Source organism: Rhinoraja longicauda, chromosome 23, assembly GCF_053455715.1.
Source record: "Rhinoraja longicauda isolate Sanriku21f chromosome 23, sRhiLon1.1, whole genome shotgun sequence".
Lineage (NCBI taxonomy): Eukaryota > Metazoa > Chordata > Chondrichthyes > Rajiformes > Arhynchobatidae > Rhinoraja > Rhinoraja longicauda.
In genome coordinates, this window is record NC_135975.1 from 24917030 (window position 1) to 24934578 (window position 17549).

A 17549-nucleotide genomic window follows, 5' to 3' on the forward strand; every position below is an offset into this window, starting at 1 on the left:
GGTGCTGAAGGTACTATCGTGTATGAAGGTAGACAAATCTCCCGGGCCTGATCAGATATATCTAAGGACATTGTGCGAAACTAGAGAGGAACTTGCGGGAGCCCTGCTTGAAATTTCTGAGTCATCTTTAAATACAGGAGAGGGGAAGACTGGAGATTGGCAAATTCAAAGAAGGGCCGCAAGGAAAATGTTGGGAACTATAGGTTAGTGAGCTTGACATCTGCAGTTGGAAAGTTACCAGTGAGTATTCTGAGGGATAGGATATACATGCATTTAGATGGACAAGGGCTGATTAGACATGGTTTCTCCGTGGGAAGTCATGTCTCACAAATCTGATTCAGTTTTTTGACAATGTGACCAAAAAGGTTGATGAGGGCAGAGCTGTAGACATTGTACATATGGAGTTCAGCAAAGCATTATACGGTTCCACATGGGAGACTGCTCGGAAGGTGAGATTGTTAAAGTTTGTAGAGAAACAAACAACAATGCACCAAAATTAGTGGTAAAACAGTAAATCTTTGTTACGCCAGACGGGAGTGGGGAGGTCAGCACTGGGTGTCTTCAGATACCCAAGCTCACCTCGTGTCTCACTCTAGAAAACAAAGGACAAAACGGTTTAGTTTTATCTTTTTCTTATCAGTGAATGATGTGACACAACTCACATCATGCCCATACAAGGTAGTAAAGGAAATAAAACCATGTCCATATAGGGTATTAAAAAGTCAATAGTAGGTCAGTTTTTTTTTCGTAATAAAGCAATCTCAGCTTATTTTTATTTTCAGTAAAGCCAACTAAAGGTCAGTTTTTTTCATGTAGTACATGCTGTATTTCTCAAGGTTAAACACAGCTTACCTCCTTTCTGCTTAACTAAGCAATTTACAATGTGCAAGAAGAAGCAGGCATCCATTTTGTGATCTGTTTCTTTTGTAATTACTTTACCTCTTTCATTATCACGTAGGATCAAAGGAGAGACAGCGGAATGGATTAAAAAAACTGGCTACATGGAAGAAACCAGAGGGTGATGGTTGAAAGCTGCTTCTTAGACTGGCCTTTGACCAGTGTGCCGCAGGGTTCAGCGCTGGGCTCGTTACTGTTTGTCATCTGTATCAATGATTTGTTTGAGAACGTACAGTACATGGCAAGAATAGCAAGTTTGCAGATGATACAAACTTGGTATTGCAGATGAAGATGGTTATGAAAAATTGCAGCAGGATCTTGATTGGTTGGTCGGATGGGCCGAGGAATGGTTATTGAAATATAATATAGCGAGAAATGAGGTGTTGTATATTGAGAAGTCTGACACAGGCATGACCTACACAGTAAATGGTAGAGTTCTGAGGAGTATTATAAAGCCGAGGGATCTAATGGCACAGGTGCATAATTCCTTGAGGTGGTTGTAGATTCATAAGGAGGTCATAAAGTATTTTGACGCATTGGTCTCAGCAGTCAGAGTATTGAGTATAGAAGTTGGGAGGTCATGTTGCAGTTATATAAGATGTTGGTGAGGCTGCATTTAGAGTATTATGTTCAGTTCTGGGTACCGTCCCAGGAAAGATGTTGTCAAGCTGGGAAGGGTACAGAGAAGATTTACGAGGATGTTGCCAGGACTCGAGGAACTGAGGGAGAAATTGAGTAGCCAGGGACTCTGACTTGGAGCGCAGGAGGATGAGGGGTGATACTATAGAGGTGTATAAAATCATGAGAGGAATAGATCAGGTAGATGCAGAGAGTCTCTTACCCAAAGAAGGGGAAATCAAAGAGTAGAGGGCATAGACTTAAGGTGAAAGGGAAAAGATTTAATAGGAATCTGAGAGGTAACCTTTTCACACAAATGGTGGTGAGTGTATGGAACGAGCTGCCAGAGCAGGTCGTTGAGATGGGTACTACAGCAACGTTTAAGACACAGATAGATGGGTACATGGATGGATGTTAGCCAAATGGAGGCAGGAGGGGCAAGTGTAGTAAGGACATGTTGGCCGGTTTGGGCAAGTTGGGCCAAAGAGCCGGTTTACAATCTGAATGACTCTATCACTCTATGCCTCTATTAGCAAAATCCTTATCAGAGCAGGGTTTTGATATTTGTCATCAATGCAATCATCTATGCTATCAATTGATACTCATGTTATGACAGCATTATTTCACTGGGATCCTCACCAATGGCCACATTCCGGAGAGGCATGCTTGATACATAAATTCCATTTATTTATAAGCAACCTGGAAATTATTACCTCCATAAACTTGACAGCACATTGAAAGGTTGGCTTTACATTCAAGATAAACTGTACATGATCTGTGACTTACAGATGCTGGTTGTGCCAGGAGGTGTAGGGGTCCCCGTCACTGAAGTTGTACTTGGTGCTGGTGCTGTGATGAACAAAGAATATCAACAACCATTTATTATTCAAGGGATTTCAGAAATGACATTGATCTCATTTTGTTTACCTAGTTAGAACATACCCAGTATTTCCAATATAACTTCCCAATTACTATTTAATTGCTGACTTTCATAGAATTTCAGCAGACACATACATTCCAATATTCAATGAACCACGAACCTATGACCTCAATACACCTAAATCATGACATAAGGATTTATCACTTGACAAAGTTGGGAAGATCTGCTACTTACGAGTCAGAGTTGTTCCTGGGGTTGGAGTGGTACCTGTCCCTTCAGTTGTAGATGGCCCAGCGGTGGCTAGAGGATACCAAGGAGCAAAAATTATTCAAAGGAAATTCAACATATTTTCTCAAACTGTCAGCATGATCTTTCCCTTCAACACATTAATACACACAAAACATGGCAGAGAAAAGATTGCGACAAGCGAGAAGTCAGTTTATCTTTCTGTCATTTCAGTAAAATAATCTGGTTTTCAATTATGTAAGCCCATCGCAACAGCTATTTGCATCTTTACCCACCCACTGCCACTTCCTTTTATTTGCACATTCACCCTCTGCATATGTTTGTCACTCTTCATTTATATTCTATCGGAGTGCCAATTTCTGCTGCACCACACTAACCACAGATTCCATATCTACAAATGCGTCATCACTAACTTTTGCCCATTATCCTGAACCGCCTGTAACCTAAAACATAATCTTTGGCACTCGGCCAAAAGATGCTGGACAGTCCCCTCAGAAATGTCCATGCTCTCCATTTTCTACCCTCGTCAGAATATTCCCAGTATTTGCCATTCGTTTTCAAAATTACTAACGTATTGCTAAATGTCAAAGAATTTGTGTTCACGCAGGTTGTGGTTTTTACTGCAGTTGTAGTAATGCCTGTTCCTTCTGTGGTGGTTGTACCCCACAGATGAAATAGTATAAGAAATTATATTAAAGATAATTGAGTATGAGACTGTCATTTCTGTATGCATGATAATCATAACATGGTCTCAATGAAATATGCAATGTTCTCAAGTTAGGACGAGTGGAGTGAATGAATTCATCATTTTTCCTATTGCTATGTTCACACATATTATCGCAATGCTTTGCGCCTGTTATGACTGAATAAGGGCATATATGGGCACTCAACACAATTTGTAGTTTCACCATTAACAACATCCGGCTCAAGAGTGAAGACGCTGTTATTGATATTTGTCATCAATGTCCTGATCTATGCCATCAATTGACATTGTTCTACAACAAGACAGCATCACTTCACACATTATAAACCACACTTTCAGTGAATGGTGTTTTTACCAATTGGGCCGGTTTCAAAGGAGGCATGCTTGATGTATTTTTTTCATTATTGTGATATGCATCCAATAAATTATTATCTGAATACACCATAAGCAGCACATTGAAAGCTTGGCTTTACATACAAGATAAAATTATCATGTACTGTGACTTACAGATGGTGGTAGTGCCAGGAGGCGTAGGGGTCTCTGTCACTGAAGTTGTACCTGGTGCTGTGATGAAGCAGGAATATCAGGAAGCAATAATTATTCAAAGGAACTCAACATATTTTTAAAAATCTATCAGCATCGTCCTTTCAACATGGAGGAAATGGAAGAATGCCTGTACTTTGCACAGCAGAGAAAAGATTATGTAACGCCGAAGATAACCCATATTTTATCATTTCAGGAAATGAGCCTGCTTCTCGATTGTGTACGTTCTTTGCAACAGCCTTCGGCTCCATTAACCATCCACTAGCTCTCTCTTTCACCATGCACAATGAACCCAGTCTCTGATGAAGTCACACCTCTTTTAGACATAATGTCGTCGTGACAATCCCTCCACATTTTACATAAGTTACATGTCTCGAAAAGTGTCACCTTCATGTTGAAAAGATTTTGATCTAAAACTTGATCAATGGATCTTGCCCAGTATTGCCGATTTCATTTCGTATTTTCTATATCGTTGCATAATTTCATAGAATTTCAGCAGAAACAATTATTCCAAAATTCAGCAATGAACCTCGAACTTATGACCTCAATGCACCTACACGTTTACATCCACTATTTGGTTTTACACTTCAGATAAGCTTGGAAAGATCTGCTACATACATGTCGGTGAGGTGCCTGGGGTTGGAGTGGTGCCTGTCCCTGCAGTTGTGGATGGCCCAGCGGTGGCTAGAGGATACCAAGGAGCAAAAAATATTCAAAGGATATTCAACATATTTCCTCAAACTTTCAGCAGAATTTTTCGATTCAACAGATATAAAAATGAAATTAATACGCACACGATGCCGCAAAGATCGCGACAAGCGAGTAGTCTGATTATCTTTCTGTCATTTCAGTAAATTAATCTGTTTTTCAATTATGTAAGCCCATCGCAACAGCTATTTGCATCTTTACCCACCCACGGCCACTTTCCTTCATTTTGCACATTCACACTCTGCATAAGTTTGTCACTCTTCCTTTATATTCCATCGGAGTGCCAATGAAGCCACACCTCTTTTAGACACAATATAGTCGTGACAATCCCTCCACATTTTGCATATGTTACATGTCTCCAAATGTGTCATCTTCATCTATTCATTATCACGTTGAAAAGATTTTGATCTAAAACTTGATTAATGGCTCTTGGACAAGGCATGCTGGCCAGTCAATTCAGAATTGACATTGATATCATTCTGCTTACCTAATCAGAACATGCCCAGTAGTGCCGATTTCATTTCCAATTTTCTGTATCGTTGTTGAATTTCATAAAATTTCAGCAGACACAAATATTCCAATATACTGCAATGAACCTAGAAACTATGACCTCAATGTACCTATACCTTTACATCCATGATTTGGTTTTACACTTCAGGCAAGCTTGGAAAGATCTGCTACTTACATGTCAGTGAGGTGCCTGGGGTTGGAGTGGTGCCTGTCCCTGCAGTTGTCGATGGCCCAGCGGTGACTAGAGGATACGAAGGATCAAAAATTATTCAAAGGATATTCAACATATTTCCTCAAAATTTCAGCGGGATTTTTCCATTCAACACATATGAAAATGAAATTAATACGCACACAACGACGCAAAGATCGCGACAAGTGAGTAGTCTGTTTATCTTTCTGTCATTTCAGTAAATGAATCTGTTTTTCAATTTTGTAAGCCCATCGCAACAGCTATTTGCATCTTTACCAACCCACAGCCACTTTCGTTTATTTTGCACATTCACACTCTGTATAAGTTTGGTCACTCTTCCGTTATATTCCATCGGAGTGCCAATTTGTGCTGCTCCACACGTACCACAGATTCCAAATCTACAAATGTGTCATCACTAACTTTTGCCCATTACCCTGAACGCCTGTAACCTAAAACATAATCTTTGGCACTCGGCCAAAAGATGCTGGACAGCCCCCTCAGAAATGACCATGCTCTCCATTTTCTACCCTCGTCAGAATATTCCCAGTATTTGCCATTCGTTTTCAAAATTACTAATGTATTGCTAAATGTCAAAGAATGTGATCTGGAAATACATATATCACATTGTGTTCAACAGGTTGTGGTTTTTACTGCAGTTGTAGTAATGCCTGTTCCTTCTGTGGTGGTTGTGCCCCACATATCAAATAGTATAAGAAATGAGTGTAACAATAATTGAGTAAGAGTCTGTCATTTGTGTATGCATGATAATCATAACATGGTCTCAATGAAATATGCAATGTTCTCAAGTTAGGACGAGTGGAGTGAATTAATTCATCATTTTTCCTGTTGCTATGTTCACACATATTATCGCAATGCTTTGGGCCTGTTATGACTGAATAAGGGCATATATGGGCACTCAACACAATTTGTAGTTTCACCATTAACAACATCTGGCTCAAGAGTGAAGATGCGGTTATTGATATTTGTCATCAATGTCCTGATCTATGCCATCAATTGACATTGATCTGTAATAAGACAACATCACTTCACACATTATAAACCACACTTTCAGTGAATGGTGTTTTTACCAATTGGGCAGGTTTCAAAGGAGGCATGCTTGATATATATTTTTTCAATATTCTCATATGCATCCAATCAATTATTATCTGAATACACCTTAACCAGCACATTGATAGCTTGGCTTAACATTCAAGATAAACTTATCATGTACTGTGACTTACAAATGGTGGTAGTGCCAGGAGGCGTAGGGGTCTCTGTCACTGAAGTTGTACTTGGTGCTGTGATGAAGAAAGGATATCAGGAAGCATTAATTTTTCGAAGGAACTCAACATATTTCAAAAAAATCTGTCAGCATGGTCCTTTCAACATGGAGGAAAAGGAAGAATGCCTGTACTTTGCGCAGCAGAGAAATGATTATGTAACACCGAAGATAACCCATATATTATAATTTCAGGAAATGAGCCAGCTTCTCGATTGTGGACGTTCTTTGCAACAGCCCTTGGCTCCATTAACCATCCACAAGCTCTCTCTTTCATCTTGCACAATGAACCCAGTCTCTGATGAAGTCACACCTCTTTTAGACACAAAGTAGTCGAGACAATCCCTCCAGAGTTTGCATGTGTTACATGTCTCTAAATGTGTCATCTTCATCTATTCATCATCATGTTGAAAATAATTTGATCTAAAACTTGATCAACGGCTCTTGATCAAGGCATGCTGGCCAATCAATTAAGAAATGACATTCATCTCATTCTGCCTACTGAGTCAGACCTTGGCCACAATTGCCGATTTCATTTCCAATTTTCTATATCGTTGCTGAATTTCATAGAATTTCAGCAGACACAAATATTCCAATATTCAGCAAAGAACCTAGAAACTATGACCTCAATCCACCTATAGCTTTACATCCATTATTTGTTTTTTACACTTCAGACAAGCTTGGAAAGATCTGCTACTTACATGTCGGTGAGGTTCCTGGGGTTGGAGTGGTGCCTGTCCCTACAGTTGTCGATGGCCCAGCGGTGGCTAGAGGATACAAAGGAGCAAAAATTATTCATAGGATATTCAACATATTTCCTCAAACTTACAGCAGGATTTTTCCTTTCAACACATATGAAAATGAAATTAATACGCACACGATGCCTCAAAGATCACGACAAGCGAGTCGTCTGTTTATCTTTCTGTCATTTCAGTAAATTAATCTGTTTTTCAATTATGTAAGCCCATTGCAACAGCTATTTGCATCTTTACCCACCCACGGCCACTCTACTATATTTTGCACATTCACCCTCTGCATAAGTTTGTCACTCTTCCTTTATATTCCATCGGAGTGCCAATGAAGTCACACCTCTTTTAGACACAATATAGTCGTGACAATCCATCAACATTTTGCATATGTTACATGTCTCCAAATGTGTCATCTTCATCTATTCATCATCACGTTGAAAAGATTTTGATCTAAAACTCAGCACATTGAAAGCTTGGCATTACATACAAGATAAACTTATCATGTACTGTGACTTACAGATGGTGGTAGTGCCAGGAGGCGTAGGGGTCTCTGTCACTGAAGTTGTACTTGGTGCTGTGATGAAGAAAGGATATCAGGAAGCCATAATTATTCAAAGGAAATCAACATATTTCAAGAAATCTATCGGCATGGTCCTTTCAACATGGAGGAAAAGGAAGAATGCCTGTACTTTGCGCAGCAGATATAAGATTATGTAACGCCGAAGATAACCCATACTTTTATCATTTCAAGAAATGAGCGTGCTTCTCGATCATGACTTTGCAACAGCCCTAGCTCTCTCTTTCATCTTGCACAATGGACCCAGTCTCTGATGAAGTCACACCTCTTTTAGGCACAATATAGTCGTGACAATCCCTCCACATTTTGCATATGTTACATGTCTCCAAATGTGCCATCTTCATCTATTCATCATCATGTTGAAAATAATTTGATCTAAAACTTGATCAAAGGCACGCTGGCAAGTCAATTAAGAAATGACATTGATCTCATTCTGCTTACTGAGTCAGACCATGGCCAGTATTGCCGATTTCATTTCCAATTTTCTATATCGTTGCTGAATATCATAGAATTTCAGCAGACACAAATATTCCAATACTCAGAAATCAACCTAGAAACTATGACCTCAATCCACCTATACCTTTACATCCATGATTTGGTTTTTACACTTCAGACAAGCATGGAAAGATCTGCTACTTACATGTCGGTGAGGTTCCTGGGGTTGGAGTGGTGCCTGTCCCTACAGTTGTCGATGGCCCAGCGGTGGCTAGAGGATACCAAGGAGAAAAAATTATTCAAAGGATATTTAACATATTTCCTCAAAACTTTCAGCAGGATTTTTCCTTTCAACACATATGAAAATGAAATTAATACGCACACAATGCCGCAAAGATCGCGACAAGCGAGTAGTCTGTTTATCTTTCTGTCATTTCAGTAAATTAATCTGTTTTTCAATTATGTAAGCCCATCGCAACAGCTATTTGCATCTTTACCCACCCACTGCCACTTTCCTTTATTTTGCACATTCACCCACTGCATAAGTTTGTCACTCTTCCTTTATATTCCATTGAAGTGCCAATTTCTGCAGCACCACACGTACCACAGATTCCACATCTACAAATGAGTCATCACTAACTTTTGCCTATTACCATGAACGTCTGTAACCTAAAACATAATCTTTGGCACTCGGCCAAAAGATGCTGGACAGCCCCCGCAGAAATGTCCATGCTCTCCATTTTCTACCCTCATCAGAATATTCCCAGTATTTGCCATTCGTTTTCAAAATTACTAATGTATTGCTAAATGTCAAAAAATTTGATCTGGAAATACATATATCACTTTGTGTTCAGCCGGTTGTGGGTTTTACTGCAGTTATAGTAATGCCTGTTCCTTCTGTGGTGGTTGTGCCCCACAGATCAAATAGTATAAGAAATGATAATAACGATAATAGAGTTAGACACTGCCATTTGTTTACGCATGATAATCATAACATGGTCTCAATGAAATATGCAATGCTCTCAAGTTAGGACGAGTGGAGTGAATTAATTCATCATTTTTCCTATTGGTATGTTCACACATATTATCGCAATGCTTTGGGCCTGTTATGACTGAATAAGGGCATATATGGGCCCTCAACCCAATTTGTAGTTTCACCATTAACAACATCTGGCTCAAGAGTGAAGACGCTGTTATTGATATTTGTCATCAATGTCCTGACCTATGCCATCAATTGACATTGTTCTGTAATAAAACAGCATCACTTCACACAATATAAACCACACTTTCAGTGAATGGTGTTTTTACCAATTGGGCAGGTTTCAAAGGAGGCATGCTTGATGGTTTTTTTTCATTATTCTGATATGCATCCAATAAATTATTATATGAATACATGTTAACCAGCACATTGAAAGCTTGGCTTTACATACAAGATAAACATATCATGTACAGTGACTTACAAATGGTGGTAGAGCCAGGAGGCGTAGGGGTCTCTGTCACTGAAGTTGTACTTGGTGCTGTGATGAAGAAAGGATATCAGGAAGCAATAATTATTCAAATGAAATAAACATATTAAAAAAAATCTATCAGCATGGTCCTTTCAACATGGAGGAAAAGGAGGAATGCCTGTACTTTGCGCAGCAGAGAAAAGATGATGTAACGCCGAAGATAACCCATATTTTATCATTTCAGGAAATGAGCCTGCTTCTCGATTGTGTACGTTCTTTGCAACAGCCCTTGGCTCCATTAACCATCCACTAGCTCTCTCTTTCATCTTGCACAGTGAACCCAGTCTCTGCTGAAGTCACACCTCTTTTGCTCACAATGTAGTCATGACAATCCCTCCACATTTTGCATATGTTACATGTCTCCAAAACTGTCATCTTCATCTATGCATCATCATGTTGAAAAGAATTTGATCTAAACCTTGATCAATGGCTCTTGGTCAGGGCATGCTGGCCAGTCAAATCATAAATTACATTGATCTCATTCTGCTTAGGTAATCAGACCATGCCCAGTATTGCCGATTTCATTTCCAATTTTCTATATCGTTGCTGAATTTCATAGAATTTCAGCAAAGCAAATGTTCTAATATTCAGCAATGAACCTAGAACCTATGACCTCAATGCACCCATAACTTTACATCCATTATTTGGTTTGGAAAGATCTGCAACTTACATGTCGGTGAGGTGCCTGGGGTTGGAGTGGTGCCTGTCCCTACAGTTGTCGATGGCCCAGCGGTGGCTAGAGGATACCAAGGAGCAAAAATTATTCAAAGGCTATTCACCATATTTCCTCAAACTTTCAGCAGGATTTTTCCTTTCAACACATATGAAAATGAAATTAATACGCACACGATGCCGCAAAGATCGCGACAAGCGAGTAGTCTGTTTATCTTTCTGTCATTTCAGTAAATGAATCTGTTTTTCAATTATGTAAGCCCATTGCAACAGCTATTTGCATCTTTACCCACCCACTGCCACTTTCCTTTATTTTGCACATTCACCCTCTGCATAGGTTTGTCACTCTTCCTTTATATTCCATCGGAGTGCCAATTTCTGCTACACCACACTTACCATAGATTCCACATCTAAAGATGTGTCAACACTAACATTGGCCATTACACTGAATGCCTGTAACCTAAAACATAATCTTTGGCACTCGGTCAAAAGATGCTGGACAGCCCCCTCAGAAATGTCCATGCTCTCCATTTTCTTCCCTCGTCAGAATACTCCCAGTATTTGCCATTCGTTTTCAAAATTACTAATGTATTGCTAATTGTCAAAGAATTTGATCTGGAAATACATATATCACATTGTGTTCACGCAGATTGTGGCTTTTACTGCAGTTGTAGTAATGCCTGTTCCTTCTGTGGTGGTTGTGCCCCACAGATCAAATAGTATAAGAAATGATAAAAGCGATAATTGAGTAGGAGACTGTCATTTCTGTATGCATGATAATCATAACATGGTCTCAATGAAATATGCAATGTTCTCAAGTTAGGACGAGTGGAGTGAATGAATTCATCATTTTTCCTGTTGCTATGTTCACACATATTATCGCAATGCTTTGGGTCTTTCATGACTGAATAGAGGCATATATGGGCACTCATCCCAATTTGTAATTTCACCATTAACAACATCTGGCTCAAGAGTGAAGACGCGGTTATTGATATTTGTCATCAATGTCCTGATCTATGCCATCAATTGACATTGTTCTGTAATAAAACAGCATCACTTCACACAATATAAACCACACTTTCAGTGAATGGTGTTTTTACCAATTGGGCAGGTTTCAAAGGAGGCATGATTGATGGTTTTTTTTCATTATTCTGATATGCATCCAATAAATAATTATCTGAATACATGTTAACCAGCACATTGAAAGCTTGGCTTTACATACAAGATAAACATATCATGTACAGTGACTTACAAATGGTGGTAGAGCCAGGAGGCGTAGGGGTCTCTGTCACTGAAGTTGTACTTGGTGCTGTGATGAAGAAAGGATATCAGGAAGCAATAAATATTCAAAGGAAATCAACATATTAAAAAACAATCTATCAGCATGGTCCTTTCAACATGGAGGAAAAGGAGGAATGCCTGTACTTTGCGCAGCAGAGAAAAGATTATGTAACGCCGAAGATAACCCATATTTTATCATTTCAGGAAATGAGCCTGCTTCTCGATTGTGTACGTTCTTTGCAACAACCCTTGGCTCCATTAACAATCCACTAGCTCTCTCTTTCATCTTGCACAATGAACCCAGTCTCTGATGAAGTCACACCTCTTTTGGACACAATGTAGTCGTGACAATCCCTCCACAATTTGCATAAGTTACATGTCTCTAAGTGTGTCATATTCATCTATTCATCATCATGTTGAAAAGATTTTGATCTAAAACTTGATCAATGGCTCTCGGTCAGGGCATGCTGGCCAGTCAAATCATAAATTACATTGATCTCATTCTGCTCACCTAATCAGACCATGCCCAGTATTGCCGATTTCATTTCCAATTTTCTATATCGTTGCTGAATTTCATAGAATTTCAGCTACGCAAATATTCTAATATTCAGCAATGAACCTAGAACCTATGACCTCAATGCACCTATACCGTTACATCCATTATTTGGTTTTACACTTCACACAAGCTTGGAAAGATCTGCTACTTACATGTCGGTGAGGTGCCTGGGGTTGGAGTGGTGCCTGTCCCTACAGTTGTCGATGGCCCAGCGGTGGCTAGAGGATACCAAGGAGCAAAAATTATTCAAAGGATATTCAACATATTTCCTCAAACTTTTAGCAGGATTTTTCCTTTGAACACATATGAAAATGAAATTAATACACACACGATGCCGCAAAGATCGCGACAAGCGAGTAGTCTGTTTATCTTTCTGTCACTACAGTAAATGAATCTGTTTTTCAATTATGTAAGCCCATCGCAACAGCTATTTGCATCTTTACCCACCCACGGCCACTATCCTTTATTTTGCACATTCAGCCTCTGCATAAGTTTGTCACTCTTCCTTTATATTCCATCGGAGTGCCAATTTCTGCTGCACTACACTTACCACTGATTCCATATCTACTAATGTGTCATCACTAACTTTTGCCCATTACCTGAACGCCTGTAACCTAAAACATAATCTTTGGCACTCGGCCAAAAGATGCTGGACAGCCCCCTCAGAAATGTCCATGCTCTCCATTTTCTACCCCCATCAGAATATTCCCAGTATTTGCCATTCGTTTTCAAAATTACTAATGCATTGCCAAATGTCAAAAAATTTGATCTGGAAATACATATATCACTTTGTGTTCAGCCGGTTGTGGGTTTTACTGCAGTTATAGTAATGCCTGTTCCTTCTGTGGTGGTTGTGCCCCACAGATCAAATAGTATAAGAAATGATAATAACGATAATAGAGTTAGACACTGTCATTTGTGTACGCATGATAATCATAACATGGTCTCAATGAAATATGCAATGTTCTCAAGTTAGGAGGAGTGGAGTGAATTAATTCATCATTTTTCCTATTGGTATGTTCACACATATTATCGCAATGCTTTGGGCCTGTTATGACTGAATAAGGGCATATATGGGCCCTCAACCCAATTTGTAGTTTCACCATTAACAACATCTGGCTCAAGAGTGAAGACGCTGTAATTGATATTTGTCATCAATGTCCTGATCTATGCCATTAATTGACATTGTTCTGTAATAAAACAGCATCACTTCACACAATATAAACCACACTTTCATTGAATGGTGCTTTTACCAATTGGGCAGGTTTCAAAGGAGGCATGATTGATGTTTGTTTTTCATTATTCTGATATGCATCCAATAAATTATTATCTGAATACATGTTAACCAGCACATTGAAAGCTTGGCTTTAAATACAAGATAAACATATCATGTACAGTGACTTACAAATGGTGGTAGAGCCAGGAGGCGTAGCGGTCTCTGTCACTGAAGTTGTACTTGGTGCTTTGATGAAGAAAGGATATCAGGAAGCAATAATTATTCAAATGAAATCAACATAATAAAAAAAATCTATCAGCATGGTCCTTTCAACATGGAGGAAAAGGAGGAATGCCTGTACTTTGCGCAGCAGAGAAAAGATGATGTAACGCCGAAGACAACCCATATTTTATCATTTCAGGAAATGAGCCTGCTTCTCAATTGTGTACGTTCTTTGCAACAGCCCTTGGCTCCATTAACCATCCACTAGCTCTCTCTTTCATCTTGCACAGTGAACCCAGTCTCTGATGAAGTCACACCTCTTTTGCTCACAATGTAGTCATGACAATCCCTCCACATTTTGCATATGTTACATGTCTCCAAAACTGTCATCTTCATCTATGCATCATCATGTTGAAAAGAATTTGATCTAAAACTTGATCAATGGCTCTCGGTCAGGGCATGCTGGCCAGTCAAATCATAAATTACATTGATCTCATTCTGCTCACCTAATCAGACCATGCCCAGTATTGCCGATTTCATTTCCAATTTTCTATATCGTTGCTGAATTTCATAGAATGTCAGCTACGCAAATATTCTAATATTCAGCAATGAACCTAGAACCTATGACCTCAATGCACTTATACCGTTACATCCATTATTTGGTTTTACACTTCACACAAGCTTGGAAAGATCTGCTACTTACATGTCGGTGAGGTGCCTGGGGTTGGAGTGGTGCCTGTCGCTACAGTTGTCGATGGCCCAGCGGTGGCTAGAGGATACCAAGGAGCAAAAATTATTCAAAGGATATTCAACATATTTCCTCAAACTTTTAGCAGGATTTTTCCTTTGAACACATATGAAAATGAAATTAATACACACACGATGCCGCAAAGATCGCAACAAGCGAGTAGTCTGTTTATCTTTCTGTCACTACAGTAAATTAATCTGTTTTTCAATTATGTAAGCCCATCGCAACAGCTATTTGCATCTTTACCCACCCACGGCCACTATCCTTTATTTTGCACATTCAGCCTCTGCATAAGTTTGTCACTCTTCCTTTATATTCCATCGGAGTGCCAATTTCTGCTGCACCACACTTACCATAGATTCCACATCTAAAGATGTGTCAACACTAACATTGGCCATTACCCTGAATGCCTGTAACCTAAAACATAATCTTTGGCACTCGGTCAAAAGATGCTGGACAGCCCCTTCAGAAATGTCCATGCTCTCCATTTTCTTCCCTCGTCAAAATACTCCCAGTATTTGCCATTCGTTTTCAAAATTACTAATGTATTGCTAAATGTCCAAGAATTTGATCTTGAAATACATATATCACATTGTGTTCACGCAGATTGTGGTTTTTACTGCAGTTGTAGTAATGCCTGTTCCTTCTGTGGTGGTTGTACCCCACAGATCAAATAGTATAAGAAATGATAATAGCGATAATTGAGTAGGAGACTGTCATTTCTGTATGCATGATAATCATAACATGGTCTCAATGAAATATGCGATGTTCTCAAGTTAGGACGAGTGGAGTGAATGAATTCATCATTTTTCCTGTTGCTATGTTCACACATATTATCGCAATGCTTTGGGTCTTTCATGACCGAATAAGGGCATATATGAGCACTCATCCCAATTTGTAATTTCACCATTAACAACATCTGGCTCAAGAGTGAAAACGCTGGTATTGATATTTGTCATCAATGTCCTGATCTATGCCATCAATTGACATTGTTCTGTAATACAACAGCATCACTTCACACAATATGAAGTGGTCGCGGGCCTTTCATCGCCCGGTTCGGCCGCGAGACGTTTCAGCGCCCGGTGCGGGGACTGCGGGTCGGTCGAGGACGAGCTGTCTGTCCGTGGGCGTGGGGAAGAGAGTGGAAGTTTTGTTACCTCCATCACAGTGAGGGGGTGTTTGGAGTCACTGTGATGGACGTTTGTGTTGGGGTTATGTGTCTTGTGTTCTTTTTTTTTTTTTCTATGACTGCTATGTAGTTTCGTTCGGTACTTCGGTACCGAACGACAAATAAAGCTCTGTTATACTGTTATATTGTTATATAAACCACACTTTTAGTGAATGGTGTTTTTACCAATTGGGAAGGTTTCAAAGGAGGCATGCTTGATGGGTTTTTTTATTATTCTGATATGCATCCAATAAATTATTATCTGAATACATGTTAACCAGCACATTGAAAGCTTGGCTTTACATACAAGATAAACATATCATGTACAGTGACTTACAAATGGTGGTAGAGCCAGGAGGCGTAGGGGTCTCTGTCACTGAAGTTGTACTTGGTGCTGTGATGAAGAAAGGATATCAGGAAGCAATAATTATTCAAATGAAATCAACATATTAAAAAAAATCTATCAGCATGGTCCTTTCAACATGGAGGAAAAGGAGGAATGCCTGTACTTTGCGCAGCAGAGAAAAGATGATGTAACGCCGAAGATAACCCATATTTTATCATTTCAGGAAATGAGCCTTCTTCTCGATTGTGTACGTTCTTTGCAACAGCCCTTGGCTCCATTAACCATTCACTAGCTCTCTCTTTCATCTTGCACAGTGAACCCAGTCTCTGATGAAGTCACACTTCTTTTGCTCACAATGTAGTCGTGACAATCCCTCCACATTTTGCATATGTTACATGTCTCCAAAACTGTCATCTTCATCTATGCATCATCATGTTGAAAAGAATTTGATCTAAAACTTGATCAATGGCTCTTGGTCAGGGCATGCTGGCCAGTCAAATCATAAATTACATTGATCTCATTCTGCTCACCTAATCAGACCATGCCCAGTATTGCCGATTTCATTTCCAATTTTCTATATCGTTGCTGAATTTCATAGAATTTCAGCTACGCAAATGTTCTAATATTCAGCAATGAACCTAGAACCTATGACCTCAATGCACCTATACCTTTACACCCATTATTTGGTTTTACACTTCACACAAGCTTGGAAAGATCTACTACTTACATGTCGGTGAGGTGCCTGGGGTTGGAGTGGTGCCTGTCCCTACAGTTGTCGATGGCCCAGCGGTGGCTAGAGGATACCAAGGAGCAAAAATTATTCAAAGGATATTCACCATATTTCCTCAAACTTTCAGCAGGATTTTTCCTTTCAACACATATGAAAATGAAATTAATACGCACACGATGCCGCAAGGATCGCGACAATCGAGTAGTCTGTTTATCTTTCTGTCATTTCAGTAAATGAATCTGTTTTTCAATTATGTAAGCCCATTGCAACAGCTATTTGCATCTTTACCCACCCACTGCCACTTTCCTTTATTTTGCACATTCACCCTCTGCATAGGTTTGTCACTCTTCCTTTATATTCCATCGGAGTGCCAATTTCTGCTGCACCACACTTACCATAGATTCCACATCTAAAGATGTGTCAACACTAACATTGGCCATTACCCTGAATGCCTGTAACCTAAAACATAATCTTTGGCACTCGGCCAAAAGATGCTGGACAGCCCCCTCAGAAATGTCCATGCTCTCCATTTTCTTCCCTCGTCAGAATACTCCCAGTATTTGCCATTCGTTTTCAAAATTACTAATGTATTGCTAAATGTCCAAGAATTTGATCTTGAAATACATATATCACATTGTGTTCACGCAGATTGTGGTTTTTACTGCAGTTGTAGTAATGCCTGTTCCTTCTGTGGTGGTTGTACCCCACAGATCAAATAGTATAAGAAATAATAATAGCGATAATTGAGTAGGAGACTGTCATTTCTG

The 17549-nt window shown here is 39.4% G+C and overlaps 1 protein-coding gene across 1 annotated transcript in view; it reads right to left on the minus strand.

The window, feature by feature from the left end:
* LOC144604797 (uncharacterized) overlaps nucleotides 1-17549 on the minus strand; it is a 142588-nt gene that overhangs the window by 23810 nt on the left and 101229 nt on the right. The window contains exons 11-19 of the mRNA XM_078419461.1: nucleotides 8541-8606; nucleotides 7841-7897; nucleotides 7276-7341; nucleotides 6537-6593; nucleotides 5281-5346; nucleotides 4506-4571; nucleotides 3852-3908; nucleotides 2630-2695; nucleotides 2302-2364 (exon numbers count right to left, since the gene is read on the minus strand). Of these exons, the coding sequence (XP_078275587.1) occupies nucleotides 2302-2364; nucleotides 2630-2695; nucleotides 3852-3908; nucleotides 4506-4571; nucleotides 5281-5346; nucleotides 6537-6593; nucleotides 7276-7341; nucleotides 7841-7897; nucleotides 8541-8606 (564 nt within the window). The remainder of the gene's footprint in view (nucleotides 1-2301; nucleotides 2365-2629; nucleotides 2696-3851; nucleotides 3909-4505; nucleotides 4572-5280; nucleotides 5347-6536; nucleotides 6594-7275; nucleotides 7342-7840; nucleotides 7898-8540; nucleotides 8607-17549) is intronic.